The following is a 20842-nucleotide window of genomic DNA, read 5'->3' as shown; positions in this document are numbered from 1 at the left end:
CCCACAAAATGTCACGACATTACCCGGCACATCTACAAAAGGCAGCCTCAATACGTACTGCGGCCCGAGTGGTGTTAGAAAGCAATTTTCCAGGTGTTCCAGGAAAATAACACGTTCGTTTTGCAGAACCGTCATAAAGGGGGCCAACAACAACATAATTTCACCTGCTCTCCATGCGACGAAAGCATGTGTCTTGTTCGCTCGCACCGTGCACTGAACCGAAAGGCACAGGTTAAGACTTCTTCCTCAAAGGCAACTAGGTAGTTTATCTTACACCTCACCTTACACCGACAAACGGTTGACTTTTGTCCGGACCGAATGTTTGCCTTCGTACAGCACCTATTATGCGATATAGCACGCAAGAACAGCTCCAGTAAATATTATCTTTTCATTAACTTTTGTCTCTCGAACCGGTGGTACCGAATGGGTGTCGATTTGTAAGCTTCAATTCGTGTGAACGATTGCATGGATTGTGGTGTGGTATTAATCGGAATGCAGGTGGGTTGCATTGTAGAAAGATAAACTTCTAGATGGATACACAACTTTTGTAATACTTAAACTTACAATGGCTTAAATAGCATTTTTTTAGATGGCCCTATGCAATCATTCCCGACAGCAACTAATTTTGCGCCACAATGGTGAACTTTATAACATTCTTTTTTACCATCATTTACCAAGGAAAGCACAGAGATGCAAAATAATCAATACACCGACCGCACACGTAACATGCTGGCACTCACACGTCCTATCACAAGCCGAACCGACCGTAAAGACCGGCCAGACTGCAGCCAGAGTGTGAGCAGAGCGTTCTTGTTAATCATGCGGTACCCTGGTGCTGGTGAGCTGCAAAGTCTCGTTGCGTTCGTTATTAGCTCAGTCATCTGGCTAGTTTCCCTTAGCAGAGAAAACCCCCGCCCGGCCCGCCATCTGTACACTGTGGATGTGTACGGGAGAATAGTTGAACGTTACAGACACATGCCTCACCCTCTCTACATGTGCCCGGTATTATCGAAGGTACCGGCGTTCCATTAGGCACACTTTGCGTGGCGATGCTGCCCGAGTTCATTTGGCGAGTGCACATTAAAGGACAAAAACGTGGATACGTGCGCGAACATGTGTACGACGACGACGTACGCGTAAAGCGCGTTCGCGCTATGGGTGTTGGTGGGCCGCTAGCACATGATGTTGATGTTTGGATAGGTCAATGCTAAAAGCAGCGGCGAAGAAGGTTTAAGTTATTCATCACGTTTCCGGTCGAAAGGTTAACGAATGTTTTGATGCGACAGCTTTCGAGCGCTAACGGAGTGTTTTTGGGTGCTGAAGCAAAATGGCCAAAAAGAAACACAAATGCAACAGCAAAGACGAAGGAGTTGACTTTAAAGAGCGATGGGTTGGGTACGTTAAGTGTATACAATTATTTATTATTTGTGAAAGGTAGGAAGTATTTAGCACCCTTGGGTAAATAGTCTAACGAAGCATATGATACTATTTTATTTTTAAAACGCAATACGGCTTCGGCATATCGGCTTTTTACATTGAATAAAAAATAAAAATAATACCGAATTAATTAACTGCGTTTTATGAATGTTCTTAAATCTAGTAGAAACTGTTAAAACAATTTCTGTTTGAAATGTTTTATTTTAAATGGTTTATTTTCAATCCGAGCGATCAATTATCACTTAACCGTCTTCCTCATTTATAGAAAAATAATTTTGTTGAATGAGTCTTTTACGTTTATGTAAAAAATCAGTGTTTTTTTTTGTTCAATTCATCTTTAAGAAATTCAATAATTATTTTCAAGGAGATACATTATATAAAAACTGTATTTATATGACATCTCGCGTATGACTAATTTTTTATTTCCGTAAAAGCTTTTACCACATGGTGGGTGGAGACGCCTGGTTGCTCAAGTCATGTCATATGAATTAACCTAATATAAAAGGACTATTTTAACAAGATTTTAAAACGATATCCCTGTGTAGCAGCAATGCACAAAACCAAATCAACAATTGCTGTATGTTTTCATTTCACATTGAATTAATTTCGACAGTCATTTTCAAGGAGCTACAATCGGCCGAATATTACAATATATTTCTATTGTTTTGAAAAGCTAAAAAAACTATATTTATATGACATCTCGCGTTTAAAAAAAAACACTACTAAAAAAAAATTTCAATCAAATTTAGAAGTTTTTAATTTCCGAAAAAGCGTTTACCATATGGTTGGTGGAGACGCCTTGTTGCTGAAGTCATGTCTTATGAGTTAACCAAATACAATTAGTTTAAAAAGATTTTCAAACGATAACCCTGTGTAGTAGCAATGCACACTACTATATAAAAAAACTATATTTTTTCATTTCAAGTAGAAATAATTTTGACAATCATTTTCAAGGACCTACAATCTGCCAAATATTACAATATATTTGAATTGTTTTTAAATGGAAAAAGGAAATATATGTTTATAATTTACCGCCAATAAACTAAAAACCTTACTTCAAAAATTACAGTTTTGACACAAATTTACAAGCTTCACTCTTCTGGAAAAAACTTTTACCACATATCACACGATGGAGCCGCCTGGTGGCTCAAGTCATGTCTTACAAATCAAGCAAAAAAGAAACTAATTTAAAAGGATTTTCAAACATTAACCCTGTGCTATACTAGCATAGCAACCAACTATATGTTGAAATTTGTATCATGTTTTTTTTTATTTAAAGTGAAAATATCACAGTGTTATCAGTTGATTTGATGCAGTTGTCAGCAAAATAGTCGAGGGATCGCAATTGAAAATTTGTTCGTAATATTAGCTTCATACTTGTGCGAAGAAATTACACATATCGAGGCTTATCTCGTTTAAAGGACAATCGTTTAAAGCCATTTCGAGTGTTACAAAATATTTTCCCGACCCAACAATGTTGTTCAAGGACTGTTCTAATGCAAACCTAGAAATTCTAGGATTAGTGGTCTGGTGGCCATCCGATGGCCGCCGTGACCTATAAGGTCGTTAAACCAAAAAGAAGAAGAAGGAGAATATATTGGAAAACCTCATAGAATAATTCTTTAGTAAGAGGAAGAATATTATTGAGCAATACTGCCGAGCCGCCCTTATGGAATGAAAATGAAATATCATCTGATTGATTAAGATCAAAAAGAGCTCAAAAATGGGGACATTTGGTTAGAAGACAACTACGGTGAAGATATCAGATTATTGTCAAAGTGCCGCTGGTTTTTGGATGTTTTTGTAATTCATTTTTAACGTAATATTTTAGCTAATTTCAATCCATCGAAATATTTGTTGTAGTTTTTTTACCATCAAAACTTAACCGTCTAGCCTTAACTTAAGTTATAGAATAGATGGAACAGTATCTCTTTCACATAAAATAGAACTCCACGAGCAATTTCAAGTATCATACCTGAAATAAATTACGAAAATAGAAACACAAGCGCAAATTCTACGCAATATTTATGGAAGGATCAACCGAGCAAACAAAAAAAAAATTATCGAATTCATTCATAACACTTCAAAGCAGTCAGTCAGACCCATCAATCATCGGGATGGTATTTAAAAAAACAAAAACCATTTCACTCCTTGCACACAAACACATTCTCGCCATTCCTCACCTTCTCGACTCTCTACGTAATCGAAACATTTCATATAAACCTACCTTCTTCATCGTCACCACATTCGAAAACGACGTCCTCGGTGGTATCGTTCTCGTTCGATGGCGCTTCGTTTGCCTTTCCCGCCGTGCCTTCCCGCTGGTTGCCATTGATTCGCTCACCGGTCGCCAATTTAGTGACACTTTTAATTTTCCTACCCCAACCCGCACGACCGCTATTAGCACGTTTCCCACTCGTTGACCGTTCTGCGCCCATTTCACCTTCCCTCGGTGCCATTTCCCCATCTGCTTCTTCTGGACCGCTTGCATCGACCGCATTTTTTCCCTTGCGTTTAAATGTCTTCAGCCAGCCGCACAAATTCATCATTCGAACCTGATGCCGATGGTACCCGTGCCCGTGACAGGAGGCCGAAGAAGCGTAGGATATAGCGTATTTTCACGCGCTAGTACCGGGTGCCTCACGGGTGATGAAATGTCAGCGATATGCGTGCTGGTTCACCCATCGATGCTGACACGGTGTCGACCATGGCTTGGCGTTCGATCGATTTTCAAACGGCGGACGCTTAAGATACGCTACACATTTTCAGCTCGCGGGATAATACCGACGAACGGTGGCTGTGTACGGTTAGAATTCGATTCAACGCTTGCTCGGGACGATTTCTCAACGACATCGAATCGGTTTCGAATGGACGGGGAACGTGATCGGAACGCTTGCGGAAAAACGGTCACACAGAAGGAGGATTTGATTAAGTTCTGTCATTAGTCGCTGATTTCATGCATCTTCATTTGTATCGATGGATGTTTACTTATCGGTAGTTTGAATACTATAACCAAAAACAAAAAAGCTTGTCATTACAGCATTCATAAAACATTGTCATAACACAAGATAAAAAGCAAAGATTCTCACTGTCCACGCTTGGACGGTTATAAATTTAAACTCTAATCAAAACTAACGATCGATCTAGCGATGGCGTTTTACATTTGTTCCACAGAGCGAAAGAGATACACAAGGGAAACGAGATTTCATGCCGTTTGCAATTCAATTCCAACCCAATCAATCATCCGGCGGACTGTGATTTGAATTCCCTGTCCATTTCCCTTCGGACACACCATTTGCGTCCCACCATTCGCAAAACCGTGTGTAGTGCTGCCCGCCCTTTAGCAAACCCCTTTTTTCCCCATTTCCCAGCGGAATTGGAACGTGATTTTGTTAGAGCTTCAACCTAAAACCCCCGGAACACGAGCAGCACACGAATGCATTCAGCGTGTGGTTCGCTGTGGTGGGCGCAAAATGTGAAGCATGAGCCGTTGGAGTCGCGTTCGGATTTCCCGAGGACATATTTGATGGGAGGATGGTCACTAGAATTTATGGAGCACATGGTACAACCGTTGGCGGGTGGCGTTTGTCCAATGTTGACACATTTACGTGCTGGTTGGACGGCTGGCTGGCTGCTGGGACTTGGGTGGGTGGGTGTTTTGTTGACTGCAGAGGAAATTCGATTAAACATTTTTCCACCCGTTTGAGGGCGACCAATTGGTCGATTCGGTATTCATTTGAAGCAATAAAGGGTGTACAAAATATTAATCGGTTTTCTCAGTAGATTTATGAAATGTTCCAACTTTATATCAACTTTTGCATCAATTCCTTACTAATATTTTCGATTGCAATACAATCAAATACTTGGCCAAGGAAATCATGTAGATCTTAACCAGATCCAGATCCATTTTTTACTTAGTAAAAATGGAAATATTATCTGTTGGAGTAGATTGTACATAATGACGATTTTTATGCTTCTTATAAAAGATTTTATTGGGTAAACAGTTCAAGGACACTATTAAAAAGTAAAAGTGAAATATAATATATGTTAAAACACCAACAAGAAATAAAAGTGAAGAAAAACTTCAAATACGATCCGATAGAAGCAACATAATAATAGAAATTATTTATAATAAATAAATATAAAATTGACAATACAGATCAGGTGATTTTTTTCAAAACCCATAACACCCACGATCAAGTCTAATCCTCACTGAGTTGTGCTAATATGACAATTCAATAAAAAATAAACACATAAAGAGACCCTTTTGAGTCCATTTATTTTATGCCAAAAACACTATTCCACTCGGCAAGACATCTCGTATGTGGCTTAGCTTCGACCGGATTGTGGGTGAGACACCAAAACACCGGATGGAGGATGTGTGCGTGTTATCTGAAGTGCATCAGCGCTTCCGTTTCCCGCGCTCTGCATTCGACAAACCGGAAAAGTACGTGGAAATTCAATTATCCCTAACACTTAACACCGCCGGATAGCGGAGGGATGAAGATGCTTTCTAGGCGCTCTCACTGCAAAGCTTCTTACACAATCCCGGTAGAAAATGTACCATCGATAAATTGGGAGAAGTTAACGATTGCACGTTAACCCGTTTTTTCAATTGTGCTTCACCGCATATTTCCGATTCTCCGTATCAAAGGGCACCGCAAAAAAATTCATAAAACACATAAAAAAAAAAACCGCGATCGAACGCGACTGTTTGCCGTGCCGGGTTTTCGGTGGTTTAGAAGTAAACAACACATTCACTCACACACCATCGTACAACATCGTCGTTTCCGGAGGGAGAGCAAAAAAAAAAAAACAGCAAACACAAACACCACACTTGCCGCAGAGCGAATAGAAATTTACACAAGGCGCGCGTAGGGTTTTTTGGGAGGTTGGTGTTTCACGTTGTTTTACTTGCTTTCCATCAAGTTTTGTACGGAATGTACACTCGTACCATTAGTACACAAATCGGTTGCAGTCTACTGGATGCTAGCAGCACCACCACCAATGCCAACACCGAGCTGCCGTACACGGAACATTCGATCGAACCGATTTTTCACGATTCGTACACTACTAGCGGCGACCCACGAGTGCATCATGTCGACCGACCGTCACAAGAAAAACTGAAGCCTGGTCGAAAATTTTCCTCCCGAGCCCCATCAAGTCTTCCAGAGACTTTCGGGAGCGTGCGCGCGAGAGAGAGAGAGAGAGAGATAAAAATTTGGACGGAACTGTAAAACCGCCCGCAGATTTCGTGAGAAGCTTTTCGATGAGAGAACAAGCGTGATATGAAGCTTCTCTCGTGGAGAATACTGTTCTCATGCGTTAATTTTTTCCCATGCATACAATTTTCCCGCTCACTTTACATGAACCACGTTTGAAGGTTTTATCAATGAAAAGCTTCCCGCGTGCGTCACGGCCGTGGATGAGGCTGGGATTGGGGGAGGTTTCGATTTTCACTGCCTGCCTTTTGAAATATTCATTTGCACTGAAGTACACGGCATGATGCCCTGGGAAGGGGGCGGAAGTCAGAATGCAACAAAAGCATCATCAAGCTGAGTTTGTGTATGGTTGTCTTTTTTCTTTTCTCTTCACTTCTGTGTGCCTCTATCGTAAGCGTAGATATTTCGAATGACAACATCAAAGAGATATTTGTGTGACGAGTTTTTGTTTTGTTGTGTACAAAGAGCATACTTCAAATTTAAACTTGTTTGATGCATGTACACAATTTGTTCAAGAACAAGAAAAATTTAATTGTTGCGGTCAGAGATCACTCCTCTTTGAACTGATGAAGAAAGGAGTGTCATCTGGGTACCATATGCTTTTCCTAAGTTCATTCAAGCATGTTGACATCATTTAGTAGTTTTACACACTGTCCCTTTCTACCTACCTGTAGCTGATGTGGACGATTGTTTGGGAAGCAACATCGACTGGTTCACTGGAGAACGCATCGGTGATGTTGTTACGTTTTTGACCGCGTTGGTCAAATTAGGAAGCTGCAGTTTATCGGCGTTTTCCATGTTGTATGCTGAGAAATAAAAATAAATAATTGTTAAATACAATACACTACTTTAAAAACTTTAAGAAAACCGCACCACGTAAGAGTTGTTTGAAAAAGGAACCTTTTATCATTAAAAGTAATTATAATAGACAATTAGTCTACGTCTGCGCGGGAACGGTTCGGATGAGATTAGAACACGGGTGCTGTCGTGAGAAGACCGGACCTACACTTCAAAAGGCAGGACCGTTGTTCAAATGCCCCCGGAATCTTCCCCCGTAGTGAGGACTGACTATCCAACTACGTGGTAAGTCTCGTAAGGCATTAGATGGCCGGAGTGACCAACAAATTCGCTATCCCAAGAGGAACGGAATGTTGCAGAAAATGATAAATGTAGGCTAAATAAGCCAAACTATATTTAAACAAGTAAAAAACGTTTGAGTTTGAATCCAAATGTTGCTCCAGCAACTTAAACTGAACAACGCTACAATTATGTTCAAATTATGTACAATAGTAGAAGTTCCCCTTCAACATCATTCATCATATTTCAGAGTAAAAACAAAAAATATGCAAAACTTTGCAGCAGGTTTTTAACCAGTCTTTTTCATTTAAAAGAGAATATGGCAACTTTCATAAGTTCAATAACAATTATTCAATACAATATAAGTTTTATACGGAACGGGATGAAGCTTTGGATCATTTTAAACCTTCAAGCTCTATATTACCTTCCCAGATGAAGAAACAATTATGTGAATTTCCTATATTGCTCAAAAACTAATTTACTTTGGAAAATTATCATTTTTTAAACAATTCTTTTCGTAAAATGTCTTTTGAAAGTCTGCCTTCATGCGCGCGCGAACAGTGTGATGTAGTTTTGGTTTGTCAAATTCAACCCATTTTAGCAGGGCTCGTCTCGTGGAAGTGCATAATTTGAATTTGCGATGAGCAATTTTGCATTTTTTCGAAACGCAACGGAACGAACAAAACAAAAAAAAAATCATTCTTTGAGTGTGATCGCATCAGTAGAATAATTTTTCTTATGCATAGGTATAGAAAGACCTTCTAGGTCACGCTGGTAATACAATGGCTTACTAGACTTGCTAATATCACGTAGTTGGGTAGAGTCCTCACTCTACAGAACCTCGGCCCTGTCGTGTGAAGGTTAGCGACGGTGTCACTTTACAATCGGACCTCCCTAAGATAACACTTTCGCTCGTAAAATTATTAGCACCAAAGAGATGGTACATAAGATGTAGAAAGGCGAAGGTAACCTCAAAAACTCAAAACCACTATGAATAAACGAAAAGAATGTGTACATAAGAGGGGCTTAATTTGTTTAACAAGGTATTACACAAATTGCTACACAAATCATGTTGAACACAGATTCAAAATAGCCTTTTGCAGTTTTTTTTTTAATATTGAAGCAATTAAAAAGTAACGACATTTCAAAAATAAAAAAGGGGTATAATATTTAAAATAACTTCTTGTAAGGATACATAACATTGATATGTGGTAAACAAATTGTAATAACTTTTTTGTAAATAAAAAATCTACAAAATAATAACAGCGCGACGAGCCCTGCAGTTACGTTCTCCGCGGGGTTGATGTCATCCGCGACCAGTGTACACATGTCATTTGACAAGCGCCGTTCGCATCGCAAACAAAAGGTACTTGGCGCGACCAATCGTAGTAGGTGCGAGTACGGAATCGGTTTCCAGACGGCCGTAGATAACGTAAAACAATAGGACTCCAGTGAAGGTTAGTGGACGGTGCTGGTGTTCGCTGTGGCCCTGTAGAAAAGTGGCAAACATAGAGCCACGATGGTGAAACGTTAAATGAATCCGCTAATCAGACGCATTTATATGCGCTTATCATCATCGTAGACTGCGTCGTGGGTTTTATAAATAGTTTTGTTGTTTTGTTTCGTGTAGCGTTTGTTCCTCGCCAATATGTGTGTGTGCGTTTTTTTGGGGGCAATGAAGGGGCCCTTTAGTAATGCAAGTTTGATAAAAAAGGAGTGCAGTTTTACACGTACAGGAGCATAAAGAGATGTATCGATTGGCAGTGCTCTTGAACGTTTTGTTGTGTACAAGTAGATTTAATAACTGGCTGTTGCGTTGTGAGGCCAGCTGGAACGGCTCAAACTCATGTCGTCGCCGTCGTCTTAGCGCGCAGCACACCGCCGCTGCTTAGTCATTATCCGATGTCGTCACTGTTGGCAGCGCGGCCACAAGCCGACAGTAATTTGCCCGTAACGTGGCCGAACAACGATGGAAAACATTTTGTGCGAAAACCGGTTAACAGCACACAACACAATCTGCTCGACACACGGCTGGTTACGGTGACAAAACGTTGGCGATGCTGCTAGGGGAACAGAGCGCGGTTCTGTTGCTGCTACTTGTTGCTTTTGACCGCACAACACTAGTCGCTTCTTCCATCCATCGAGGGGGGGGCGAGCGCTAGATATTGTTGCGCGCGGCATAACTTTTCAAACGAGAAGAAGCTCCCGCGAGAAGGCGGATCCGAATGCGATTGATGACCTTGAGGTACAAAAACCTTGAACCGGACTTGATAATTTATGCGGTTGCCTCGATGATAGTCGCGTCTCCCAGCGGTTGTTGCTTTGCGTCTTATGACGAGGCAAAGAGGAATATGGAAAATGCGTTCCTGCCAACGGTCGATCGTCTTTCGCTTGATACGGAGCTGTAATCCAGTTCTGCGATAAATGGCCTCGAAATGTGATGTAACGAATCAAGTAATCCCCCGCCAACAGAAAGCGAGAATCGATCGGTTTATAAAACAAGTTTAAATCTTCTTCCGCTTGACCCTGGTGTGTTGGATTAGAGCGACAGAAAGCACAGGAGGAAGTCACGATGCGTTGCTTCTCCAGCACGCCAACACGAACCCGCGTGTTCGTTGGTTAATCAAATCAATCGAAGAAGTGATCAAATAATCGATCTAGATCGAACCGGTCATATTTTCTTTTGCATGATTTATTCAGCCAACATTTGCGGTCGCTGAAGGCAATAAGCGCGCTTGGACAACACACATGCAGTGGTCGCCAATAATATAAGACCACCTTTATATCCACTTTTCAAAAGGCGGATTTCGATATTTCTACTTAACATAACTTAACCAAATTCTTTAGAATGATCATTAGCAACTGATCTTATTATAGCATCTTTGTTTTAAACCTAAAGTTCATCAATGATTGTGTATTTATTAAAAAACCTGTTTTTTCAATTATTCCGGCTCGGTGCCTTCTTGAGCTGATTTTGTACAATTTTCACAAAGCAATTCCTCCTTGTTTTTATTTTTTGCCTTATCTTGGACATGGGCATCTCGGTCGAAGAAGAAAACTGACACATGTTTGAAAAAACCTAACCTATTCTAGAGTTGAAAACGTGAAGAAAGGATGTCCAAAACTATAAACAATGTTTTGTTTCAATTTTAAAATTGATGAATGGTCTTATGTTTTAGCTAACAATTTAATTCAAGATTTATCCAATGCAGGGAAAGTGTTTCCCAAATATTAAACTTTAATTTTACAAAAAAGCTAAGTAGATTTTAAGCTAAGTAGATGTGAGGTTGAAAACTGACCTCACAATCACATTTATGCCTGAAGGCCATGAACAACGGGAAATTTTAAACAGTCGAAATCGTTGCGAAACTGTAAAAGATCTCAAAATTGCGATTGCAGCTTTTTCTCCGTTGCCCAGTGTAGTTAGCTTGCCTATGCCCCAGGTTCTTAAAAAGCGGGTTTTACTAACATTTTTGAGAACCTAAAATCTTTTTTTTTTTTTATTCATCAGGGACGGCCAGGCCGTATTGCTAACCTAAAATCTTGATTTTGCAATATATCGTGGCTATCGGCCTTGATGTGTAATAGCAGTGTAGTAGTCTTATATTATTAGCAGTCACTGTAGGTGTCCCCATCGTTTCGTAAAGCGTTAAAAGTTCTGTTCTGCCCAACACACAAACCAAACTACGATGATGGGCTTAATATTGTCCCACATTTCTGTTATTTTCAACAGTAATCGATCGTGAAACACCCCGCGTAATGTAGGGGTGAAGGCATATTAGCGCTGTGTTTGTGTGTTCCGATACAGATAAACGTGTTTGATGTGTGCAGCTGGAAATGAGGCGGAACATGGGCGCCGCAATAATCATACGACGAGGAAGTAGGCAGAGATGGTGGCTTGGTACTACTTGCAAGCGGGGAGAGTAACGCTATCTGCTATCTAAAAAACCGTAGCCCTTTCTTAGTGTGTTCGCTTTGCAGCGAAGCTGGTACGCTTGAATTAAGCCGTAACAGATGAGGACGTATTGATAGCACTACTGTCTAGCATGTCACGCTTGTTGTCGTCTGTCGGTGCGGCGCTTGAAATTATTGTTTGCCTTCATTCAACTACATCCGAGGAACAAGTAGTTAATTACACGATTTCAGCTTTTCTAGTCCGCTTGCAGAAGGCGAGTGGATGATATGGAATACAAATAGAGAACTCATAATGCCTTTTTTTGCCATATAAAAAAGACTGATAAATGTTTCCCCTGATAAGTGGCGTTACAGTATTTGCTATATATTAGCATGATTTCCAACACATTGAATCATTCCCGGTACGTCATCGGAATGACGGGGAAGCGGGGAAGCGTGTGAGCGGTCATTACGCAATCGGAAAGAGGTATAGTTAAATATTGAAAAGCTTTATCATACCTCTTGTTGCTTTTTATCTGCCCCTTTAGTTAGAAGCACATTTCTATTAGCCACGTTTTAGCAGAAGGAGATTCTGCTACGGATGACATCATGCGGTGAGGTGAAATGAAGGAGGAACGAATTTTGACAAAGTAAATTAATTACTGTCACCCCACTCCACCCTCGCAACATCGATCGGATTCGGCTTTCCTCTCAGAGTCCAAAAGAGTACATTCCACGGTACAGGAAAAAGTCAAACTGTATCAAATAACCTGTCAGCATTCCATCGTACGACGAAGGCCCTTACACTTCCTTCCGTGGTCGGAGAAATGCACCGGCATAGAGACTTGTAACATGAGAAACACTTTCCTTGGACAGTGCTCGTTTTACCGCGTGGTTTGGTGCGAGTAGACACAACAACCCTCACGCTAACACAGTATAGCAAGTCTCTAAACACACGGAGAGCACGGTCAGTGTGGGTTCGGGTTATGTTTGTTTTTTCTGTCCCTCACCCTTTGCCCCTCCCTTGTACGCCACACGAACACGAGTATGTCTTGACTTCTAGCTGGCCTGGGATCGGTATCGGTTTTGTACCACTTTTCCAGCGTGAAGCACACGATGCTTAATTGTGTCGTTGCAATCGTAAGCAGCTATTATTAGCAGTCGACGGACGATGTCACAGTAGCGGGCGCATCGGTTGAAAGCGATTGTTGTTCCCGTTGCAAGCGAAGCTGCGAGCAAGCAGAAGCAAGATCAGCTGTAGATGGGTTCCACTACCTGTTGCTAAGACGGATCATTTTGAAGTCAAATTTCTTTTCAAAATGGTTACGTATTCTTGCAAAAATCTAGTCCAATATACCTCCCTCATCTTGATTGTGTGGCCTTAGCGAAAAAAGCCGTATTTTTTATCACGGATGACACCAAGGGAAGGACATAGAACAACCCTTTCGTGGCCTTGGTGGACAGTTTCGCCTCTGTTGTTGCTCCAAGAAGTTGCTCCAAATCATTGGAACAAATTCTTCGCTTCAGGTTCGACACAAACACAAGGTATAACCGGTTTCTCTAGTGATCTTCTGGCATAATATGTTGATCTCAGGTTTCACCAAAAACCACATCCTACTGCGCATTTCTTCTTGATAAATCCGAGACCATTCGATAGGTATTTCATTTCTAAAATAAAAATCTTATCTTGGTCTTTCATTCGCAGTACAGCATAAAGGCTCTTGATCTACTATGATCAAACCGAAGCTTTTCGACTCAAAAACGATCTTCTTCAGCTGTTTTTGAGAGTTTCTGAGTGTACTCTAATTTCTGAAACAGACCGATCAGTTGCGGGCAGTGCATCCATCTTGTTAAATTAATTCTTCACCTTTTGGAGGCGTTCTTTCCCACGGTGCTTTTTATTGCCTGGTGTTGGTCTGCTTTATGGTCATATGCATGACTGATCTGGACTCTTGGAACTTGACCTCTATGCGTTATTCGCGTCGCTGTACAAATCAATTGATCAATACTTATTTGCTTGGTTTAACGACTTGTAAGGCCATTTTATGTGTTACCTCTTTAGACCACTGATGTGGTCAGTATACTAAAGGGTTAATAATATTGAAGATGGACGCTTAATGAACACCAAACGAATTGTATCATAACATGAAAAATCGTAAAAATAATCCTTTACTTCAATGCATTCGTTACAATCTCGAACATCTCAGTAAAACCAATCGATTGCTCATACTCATGGAACAACTTTGCCGGCAAACCAGCTGTACAAACAAAGCATACAAAACAACCATAAAGAAAATATTCATTCGCAAGTACCTCGCAGTAAAATTGTCTTCCTTTCGTTCCTTGTTTTTCCCCTTTTCGGAAGAACAATTGTACGCTTGTGGTAAAGAACGTTCCCCCGCCCAAGCACATATGAGAGTAGAAGCGGAACGGCTAAAGCACAAGGCAAAAACTATCCTTCGCACGTTAGGCGCATGCGGAGCCGACACATCGCCAAGCCACTCCAAAAGGATGGACGCACAGACGAAACTAAATCTACAGGAACGGCGTAAAGCTCGCTCGCTCATCAAAACCGTCATCAATGTTGTGCACAAGTTTCTCATCCTGCTCGTACGGTGGCTTTCGCGTACGATCTATGGTGAACACGGCAAACGGATGCCCCCGATCACTAACCTCATACTGATGGAATCGGCCACCTCGCTCGCGACTAAAATTCGTACACGCAAGGTAGTAGTGTGGCAACTGATCGGAAGAAAAGGAAAGGGAAAAAAGCGTTTAATTTTACAACTTGCGTCTGTCTGCTTCCTTCACAGCTCACGAGCGTCGAGGTAACGCAAGCCTTCATTGACCGATGCCGGGAGGTGAACCCACTGCTAAACTGTGTGGTCGACGAGCGGTTCGAGGAAGCGCTCAAAGATGCGGAACGGGCAGACAAGCTGGTCGCCTCCGGTACGTTGACCGTCGAGCAGCTCGAGCGCGAAAAACCATTCCTCGGTGTGCCGATATCCACGAAGGACTGCATACGGGTGCAGGGTGAGTATTGTGTGACACACACACACACACCTGTTTAAGGCCAGCAGAGGTACTAAGCTAATGGATCGGTTCTTGTTTTGTTTCCAAATAGGTCTTCTGCACACGTCCGGCATATGGAATCGACGGAACATACGCGGCGACAAGGATGCACGCGCGATGGAACTGATGCGACGGGCAGGTGCCATACCCTTTGCCCTGACGAACGTGTCCGAGTGTTGCATGTGGTAAGTTAGTGTGGCTGTGTGCGAGCGCCACCAACTTTTACAGGGTAACCCGAGTTTTTTTTACGCATTCCTAGATACTTTTATTCTTGTGCCACAAGTTTTTGGTTTCTAGCAAACCAAAGCGAAATCAAAAGCCAGTAGTGGAAACCAAAAAAAATATTGGGACAAGAAAAAAGCGTTAAAAACCCATAGGAATGTGTTAAAAAATTACCTGGGATGCCCTGTACGTTCGACTTTGATTAACACGCATTCACGTTTTCACAGGTGGGAAAGTGTTAATACTATTCACGGTCGCTCGAGAAACCCTTACGACGCGAATCGTATCGTCGGAGGCTCCAGTGGTGGTGAAGGATGCATCCAGGCGGCGGCCGCTTCTGCGTTTGGCTTGGGTTCGGACATCGGTGGATCGATCCGTATGCCCGCCTTCTTCAACGGTATCTTCGGCCACAAACCGACCAAGTTTGTCGTCTCAAACGAAGGCCAATACCCGGTGGCGCTGTCGGAGGAACAAAATTCATTCCTAGGTACGATAAGATTACAAGCCTGCTGGTGGGGCGTCTGTGGACCGTGTCTGCTAATTGGCAAAGCCCAAAGGTCGTTTACAACCTTCTTAAAGCTTTGTTTCTCACTCCCTTTGTTTGTGTCTGATTTCGACACCTAACGAAGTAAGCGACTTACGATGCATGCTTAAAAAGATAAGCAAAACGATACTGCTTTGTAAAGTCTAAATAGCGCGCGCAATGACGATGCAATATTTACAACACGTTCTCGCTTTTTTACTTGCCAGGTATCGGACCCATGTGTCGCTATGCCACCGATCTAAAGCCGATGCTGCGAATCATTGCCGACGAGAATGCGACCAAACTACGACTGGATGAGCCCGTCGATCTGAAGCAGGTGAAATTCTTCTACCAAATTAACGATGGCGGAGCACATCTGGTTTCGCCCGTCGATCTGGACATCCGCGATGCGATGGAGAAGGTGATGGCACACTTCCGTACCACCGTAAAGGCGGAAGTGAAGAAGGTGTATCTGGACAAGATGCGCAAATCGGCCCCGATGTGGTTGGCAAACATGAAAACTCCGTCCAAGGTTGGGTTCGATTCGCAGCTAACGAATCTGGAAGGGGCAATCAATCCCTGGCTCGAGCTAGTCAAGTGGCCGTTGCGTATGTCGAACCACACGCTGATCGGTATACTGACGGCGCTTACTGAACGGGGCGGTGTAAAGTATGGCTCGGAAGAGTACCATTACTATGTGCAGCAGAAGCAGGAACTTGTGAACGAGTTCCGTGATATGCTGGGTGAAACCGGGGTATTTATCTACCCGACCCATCCGACGGTGGCACCGTACCACAATGAGCCCTTGATCCGGGCGCTTAACTTTAGCTACACCGCCATTATTAATGTGCTGGGACTGCCGGCAACGGCCGTACCGCTGGGATTGGGACGCGAAGGTCTACCGATCGGGTTGCAGGTAGTGGCGGGAGTCAATCAGGACCGGCTCTGTTTAGCCGTCGCCTGTGAACTAGAACGTGCCTTTGGTGGATGGGTTGCACCGGAGGTGAAAGCCTAGAAACCTTGACTGTGGGGGAAGCAGCAGACTGTTTTTTTTAATTGCAATATCAAAAGAAGTATGGAGGACGGGAGGGAGAACGGCGCACGAGAATGCCGAGAAGAATTTTTGGGGAAAAACGGGGCGCGAACAAACACGTTGGTTGTTCCAATTAAAACGAACAAGAAGAAATATAGGGTGTATTTTGGTCGTGTGTTAACGTTTTTCGATTGAACTATATACTGAAAGATGTTTTATGTATGGGATGAAAATAAATTCTACAGATGAAAACAAAATACTCTAGTTGTTGTGTAGAAACAAAAGCATACGGAAGAAGTTTGTTGTTATTTCATATTCTTATTGTCCGCCGATAGGGTTAATCAAAGCATTCTTAATTTAACTCGAATAGCCCGAAACGGGAAAAAGAAGGAGCTTGAGTATCGTTGAGTGATAGGTACCGGAAAGATGCCATTGAGAAATGGATGTGGAAGAGATGATACTATGCTATTGAAACGACAAAGACAGATAAGAAACGGATCATTATCTGCCAGGAAAGCACGAAAACGAAGAGAGCACTTCAGTGACAACCAGAAGCAGTTCGACAACATCAAATATAGGCCAATCCTATGGCACCGGACATGCTAAGGTGGCAATGAAGCACTTTTGAAACCTAGGCAGCACCGGAATACAATCTTCGTGAAGCATTTCAAATTTTGCAGCCGCGACCATAGCTGCAGGATTCCAAACATAAGAAACAAATTCTAGTGCTTTAAAGCATAATTGATCATGGGTATCAGATGTACGTCTACGGATCAGGCTTTGCATGTTCTGGAGACAATGACTTCGAAGTGAGCACTGCATGATAGTTTGACGTCGAGGAACACACCCTAGTCGCAGGTGACACGGTTTGAAAGTAAAGAGTGCATTGACGTCCTCCGTCAGCATAGTCCAGAACTCGTACCCATAGAGCAGTGTCGTATATCGTGCATTTCATGTGTTGTTGAATTTATATTTTTACGTTTTTGTCCCAAGTTACGATCGTACCCAGGTAACAGAACTTCTCTACAACCTCAAGATCGTCGCCGCCAACTGATAATCTGCTTACGAGTCGGGCTCCATCACGGTCAGAGCCTCCGGCAAGCAGGCATTTTGTCATCGCCACTTTGATCCTTCGTACAAGGAATTCAAACTGCTGCATGATGTTCCATGGTTCGGTCCAATCTGTGGTATCGTAGGCCGCCTAGAAGTCACTGAACAGGTGGTGAGTAGGGATCTGGTCCTCTCGGCAGTTCTGGAGGGTTATAGAATAAAAATTTGGAACCCGAGTCCTTTCAAGTTGTTAATAGTTAATAGTGGTGAACTTTGTCAAAAGTCACCAGAAAATCAGTGTAGAGATTACATCGACTTGTAGCCCATGGTTGACGAAACAATTTGCATTAGGTTGGTAACAGTCGCTCGCTATAGCAAGAAATCATGCTGATTTGGACTGAATCAACTGATTAGAACTGATAATTTTAAAAATACAATACCACAATGAACTAGTATTTTGCAATTTTATTCATATTAGAATCCTATTTGTGCTCTGGTTAAAAACGAATGGTAAAAATAAATATTTTTTATAGTGCTATACACCATTTTAAAGAACAAAATTATAATTTAGCCGTGCTCGTCGTTAACGCCATTTTGAGTCATTCTATGAAATAATTCGCAACTTGTTATGAAGTTCATATCGGGAGGTGCAAAAAACAATCGTACACAGAAAACTCAAACAAACGTGCTTGTAAAATAACTTTTTCCTTATTCTTTTCAATCCTGGCTGAGATTATAAATGGTTTAAGCCCCGACTCGAAATCTCGCTTGGAAGATACTCTTAATTGTTTGATGCAACCGTTTGCCACACATATTTGCCTGAGAGTCATGTCCCCGCGGTTATGGCATACCTCCCACTTTGCTACTTAATCCGCCCACCCAAGTTGACAATAATTCCCAGCAGTTCCTCCCGCTTGGAGCGTATCACATCGTACCGGGCACTACGGACACCCTCGATTTTGCCACTTTTGCGAATCTGCTGTGCCACCACGTCCACCGTACACAGCACATGGACACCACAATCGTACCCGTTGCTCTGTTGCAAACAGTCCCCGGTGCGTAGCTGTGCATCCGGGCAGTAAAGGGCCCGCTTCAGCACCGTCACCAGATGGCGAGCGTATTCCGAGTTGGCATTGCGAGACGAATCGAAATGGTAGAAGGCTTTCTCGGGACGGGAAAACACCAACAGACTCCAGTGTGAACCACCGGCCCGATCCGCGGCCTGGTTGTCGTTCAGTGCAAAAAACACAAACGCTCGCTCTTGGGCGCGCAACGGTTCCAGAAAGATGCCGACCTCGTCCTGCGCTACCATCCGTATGCACTGGGTCACTTCCGGGCTGACGAACAGCAGGTCGTGCTCGTTTTCAAATATGTGCTTCTCGAGGTACTCGAAGTAGAACGAGATGATTTGATCGTTCAGCCAGTACGGACCCTTGAGCAGATCCACGTCCGACAGGCGGAGACACGATTCGTGATAGCTGAGCGCCACTTCATCGTTCCGGTACGAAGACATCGTTGTATCGGGGTGGCAGGTACAAGGTTCTTCTGTGTTCTAAACCTATCTAGCTACAGCTTCCAAAGCAGCAGGTCCCAAACGAAGGCTTTTTATGGGTTAAAATAGAATCGGCGAAATTGGTCCGGAAATTTTCTTCACTCCCACTGACACTTGGCGGTGTTCCAGAGATGGGTTCAAAATAAACAACGCCACAGCGACGATGTCATAACAATCGGCAAAGCATTTGACAGTTGCGGTGGAGAATGCGCAAAAAAAAATCTTTACATAAAAAAATCCAAAAACCCTTACCTTTGGGAGGGGAAATTAAATCAATCGTAATTGCAAACAGCACTTTAACACACAAATAGTTTCACACGAGACACGTTCGAACCAATTCACACGCTATTGCACCACATTAGTACAAAAAAGTCCGCGGCACACGGGGAAAGATGCGCGAATTTGTCTTCAAATCAATGCAGCTGATGTTTTGCACAGTGAGTACAGCTGTGGAACCGGCGTCGTGACAGCTTCGTTGAAATATATTTAACGAAGATTTGAATAATTATATTTTTCAACGAAGAACTCAACTGAACCGTTTTGATTTCTTTGGTGGTTATTGCCGTTGTAAGTATAACTTTAGTTTATTATTTATGACATTAAAGAAATGTATAGCAAAACGATAAATTAGACAACTAGACATAACGTGTGAGGGGACAACGACGCTGGTCTTCAATCGGCAGAACCGGGGTTCAAAACCCATGCTGACCATTCCTGCGTAGTGAGGACAGACTATCCAACTACGTGATATTAGCAAGTCAACTAAGCCATTCGATGGACCTAGATGGTCATTAGGCCAAGAAGTAGAAGTGTTATAGCTGGTAGTTGCACCAGTTGCTAGCATACAGGGACCGGTATCAAATCCCAACCGGATGGCCGGAATTGTGTCCTATACAAAGGCGAGATTAGGTTTGCTGGAACCGGCTGGAATAAATATCGTCCAATGGAGTGGAAGTATGCTTTATGGAACGGAGGTTGTAGGAGGGATCAAGGTTGTTCCTGGTAGTGTTCCAATGTTGGGCTATGAACTATGTAATGTAGCGGTTAGCATTGCGGCGGGAAAAGGTAATATGGGTCTGCAAATTCCAGAATGACCCGGAATTCAACTGAAAAAGATTGTCGTAGAATACGTAGCGTCAAGGAGATGGATGTAAGAGTCTTAAGACAGCCCATTTAATGCCTCACGAGACTTATCGAGGTTGTAACAAGCGTGATTAAAAACGCTTGTAATCTCGCGGTAAAGTTCGTTTGTTCGTACAGGGTGTCGTTTTTAGTTATGCCCTAACAAGACTGAACATAACTAATTTACTTCTACTTGACGTGATCTTTTTTCATACTCATGCTTAGAAACAGTATACTAGATCTTAACGACACGCCTACTTTTTTATAAACTCCTTTAAAAACCATCCCAAACCTTTTCCTGTTTTTATACTACTACTCGGCATAATTGCACAGCGCCATCTGTAAAGCACTAGCAAACAACATTTTTTCCCTCAGCAAAGTCTGATCCGTTGACTTCTTTTAATACATATTCTAGGTAGTAATATGATGCCTCGCCCTATGACTTTACTACGGATTAGTCGCCCTTGGCCTCTGGAGGCCTTTACTTCGGATTAGTAACATAAAATATATAACAGCGCGTGAAAAAAACATTGCTATCTTTAATTGTTTTCTGAGAAAACAATGAACATGATTGGCAATACCCTTGCTTGAGACCCTTGAAACCAACCTATATTTTGCGTTACTTAATTTTGCACATC

The 20842-nt window shown here is 42.4% G+C and overlaps 3 protein-coding genes across 3 annotated transcripts in view; 1 reads left to right on the top strand and 2 right to left on the bottom strand.

The window, feature by feature from the left end:
* Window positions 1–7451, bottom strand: part of LOC126556035 (cytochrome b5 reductase 4) — a 49941-nt gene extending 42490 nt beyond the window's left edge. Inside the window, exon 1 of the mRNA XM_050211200.1 lies at window positions 7328–7451. Coding sequence (XP_050067157.1) covers window positions 7328–7388 — 61 coding nt within the window. The 5' untranslated portion in view covers window positions 7389–7451. The remainder of the gene's footprint in view (window positions 1–7327) is intronic.
* Window positions 1–20842, top strand: part of LOC126556033 (fatty-acid amide hydrolase 2) — a 526247-nt gene that overhangs the window by 209962 nt on the left and 295443 nt on the right. Inside the window, exons 2-6 of the mRNA XM_050211197.1 lie at window positions 14020–14357; window positions 14444–14663; window positions 14755–14887; window positions 15152–15411; window positions 15675–16473. Coding sequence (XP_050067154.1) covers window positions 14043–14357; window positions 14444–14663; window positions 14755–14887; window positions 15152–15411; window positions 15675–16462 — 1716 coding nt within the window. The 5' untranslated portion in view covers window positions 14020–14042 and the 3' untranslated portion in view covers window positions 16463–16473. The remainder of the gene's footprint in view (window positions 1–14019; window positions 14358–14443; window positions 14664–14754; window positions 14888–15151; window positions 15412–15674; window positions 16474–20842) is intronic.
* On the bottom strand, window positions 18393–19044 carry LOC126556311 (sentrin-specific protease 8). The gene has a single exon (XM_050211556.1). It carries the CDS (start codon window positions 19041–19043, stop codon window positions 18393–18395), a length of 651 nt encoding a protein of 216 aa, XP_050067513.1. The 5' UTR covers window position 19044.

Source organism: Anopheles maculipalpis, chromosome 2RL, assembly GCF_943734695.1.
Source record: "Anopheles maculipalpis chromosome 2RL, idAnoMacuDA_375_x, whole genome shotgun sequence".
Classification (NCBI taxonomy): domain Eukaryota; kingdom Metazoa; phylum Arthropoda; class Insecta; order Diptera; family Culicidae; genus Anopheles; species Anopheles maculipalpis.
Note: the sequence above shows the minus strand (reverse complement) of the source record. Positions and strands in the feature narration are given on the sequence as shown.

Bases quoted from the DNA above. Each gene is read 5' to 3' on its own strand.
- LOC126556311 (XM_050211556.1), bottom strand. From the start codon at position 19,043: ATGTCTTCGTACCGGAACGATGAAGTGGCGCTCAGCTATCACGAATCG.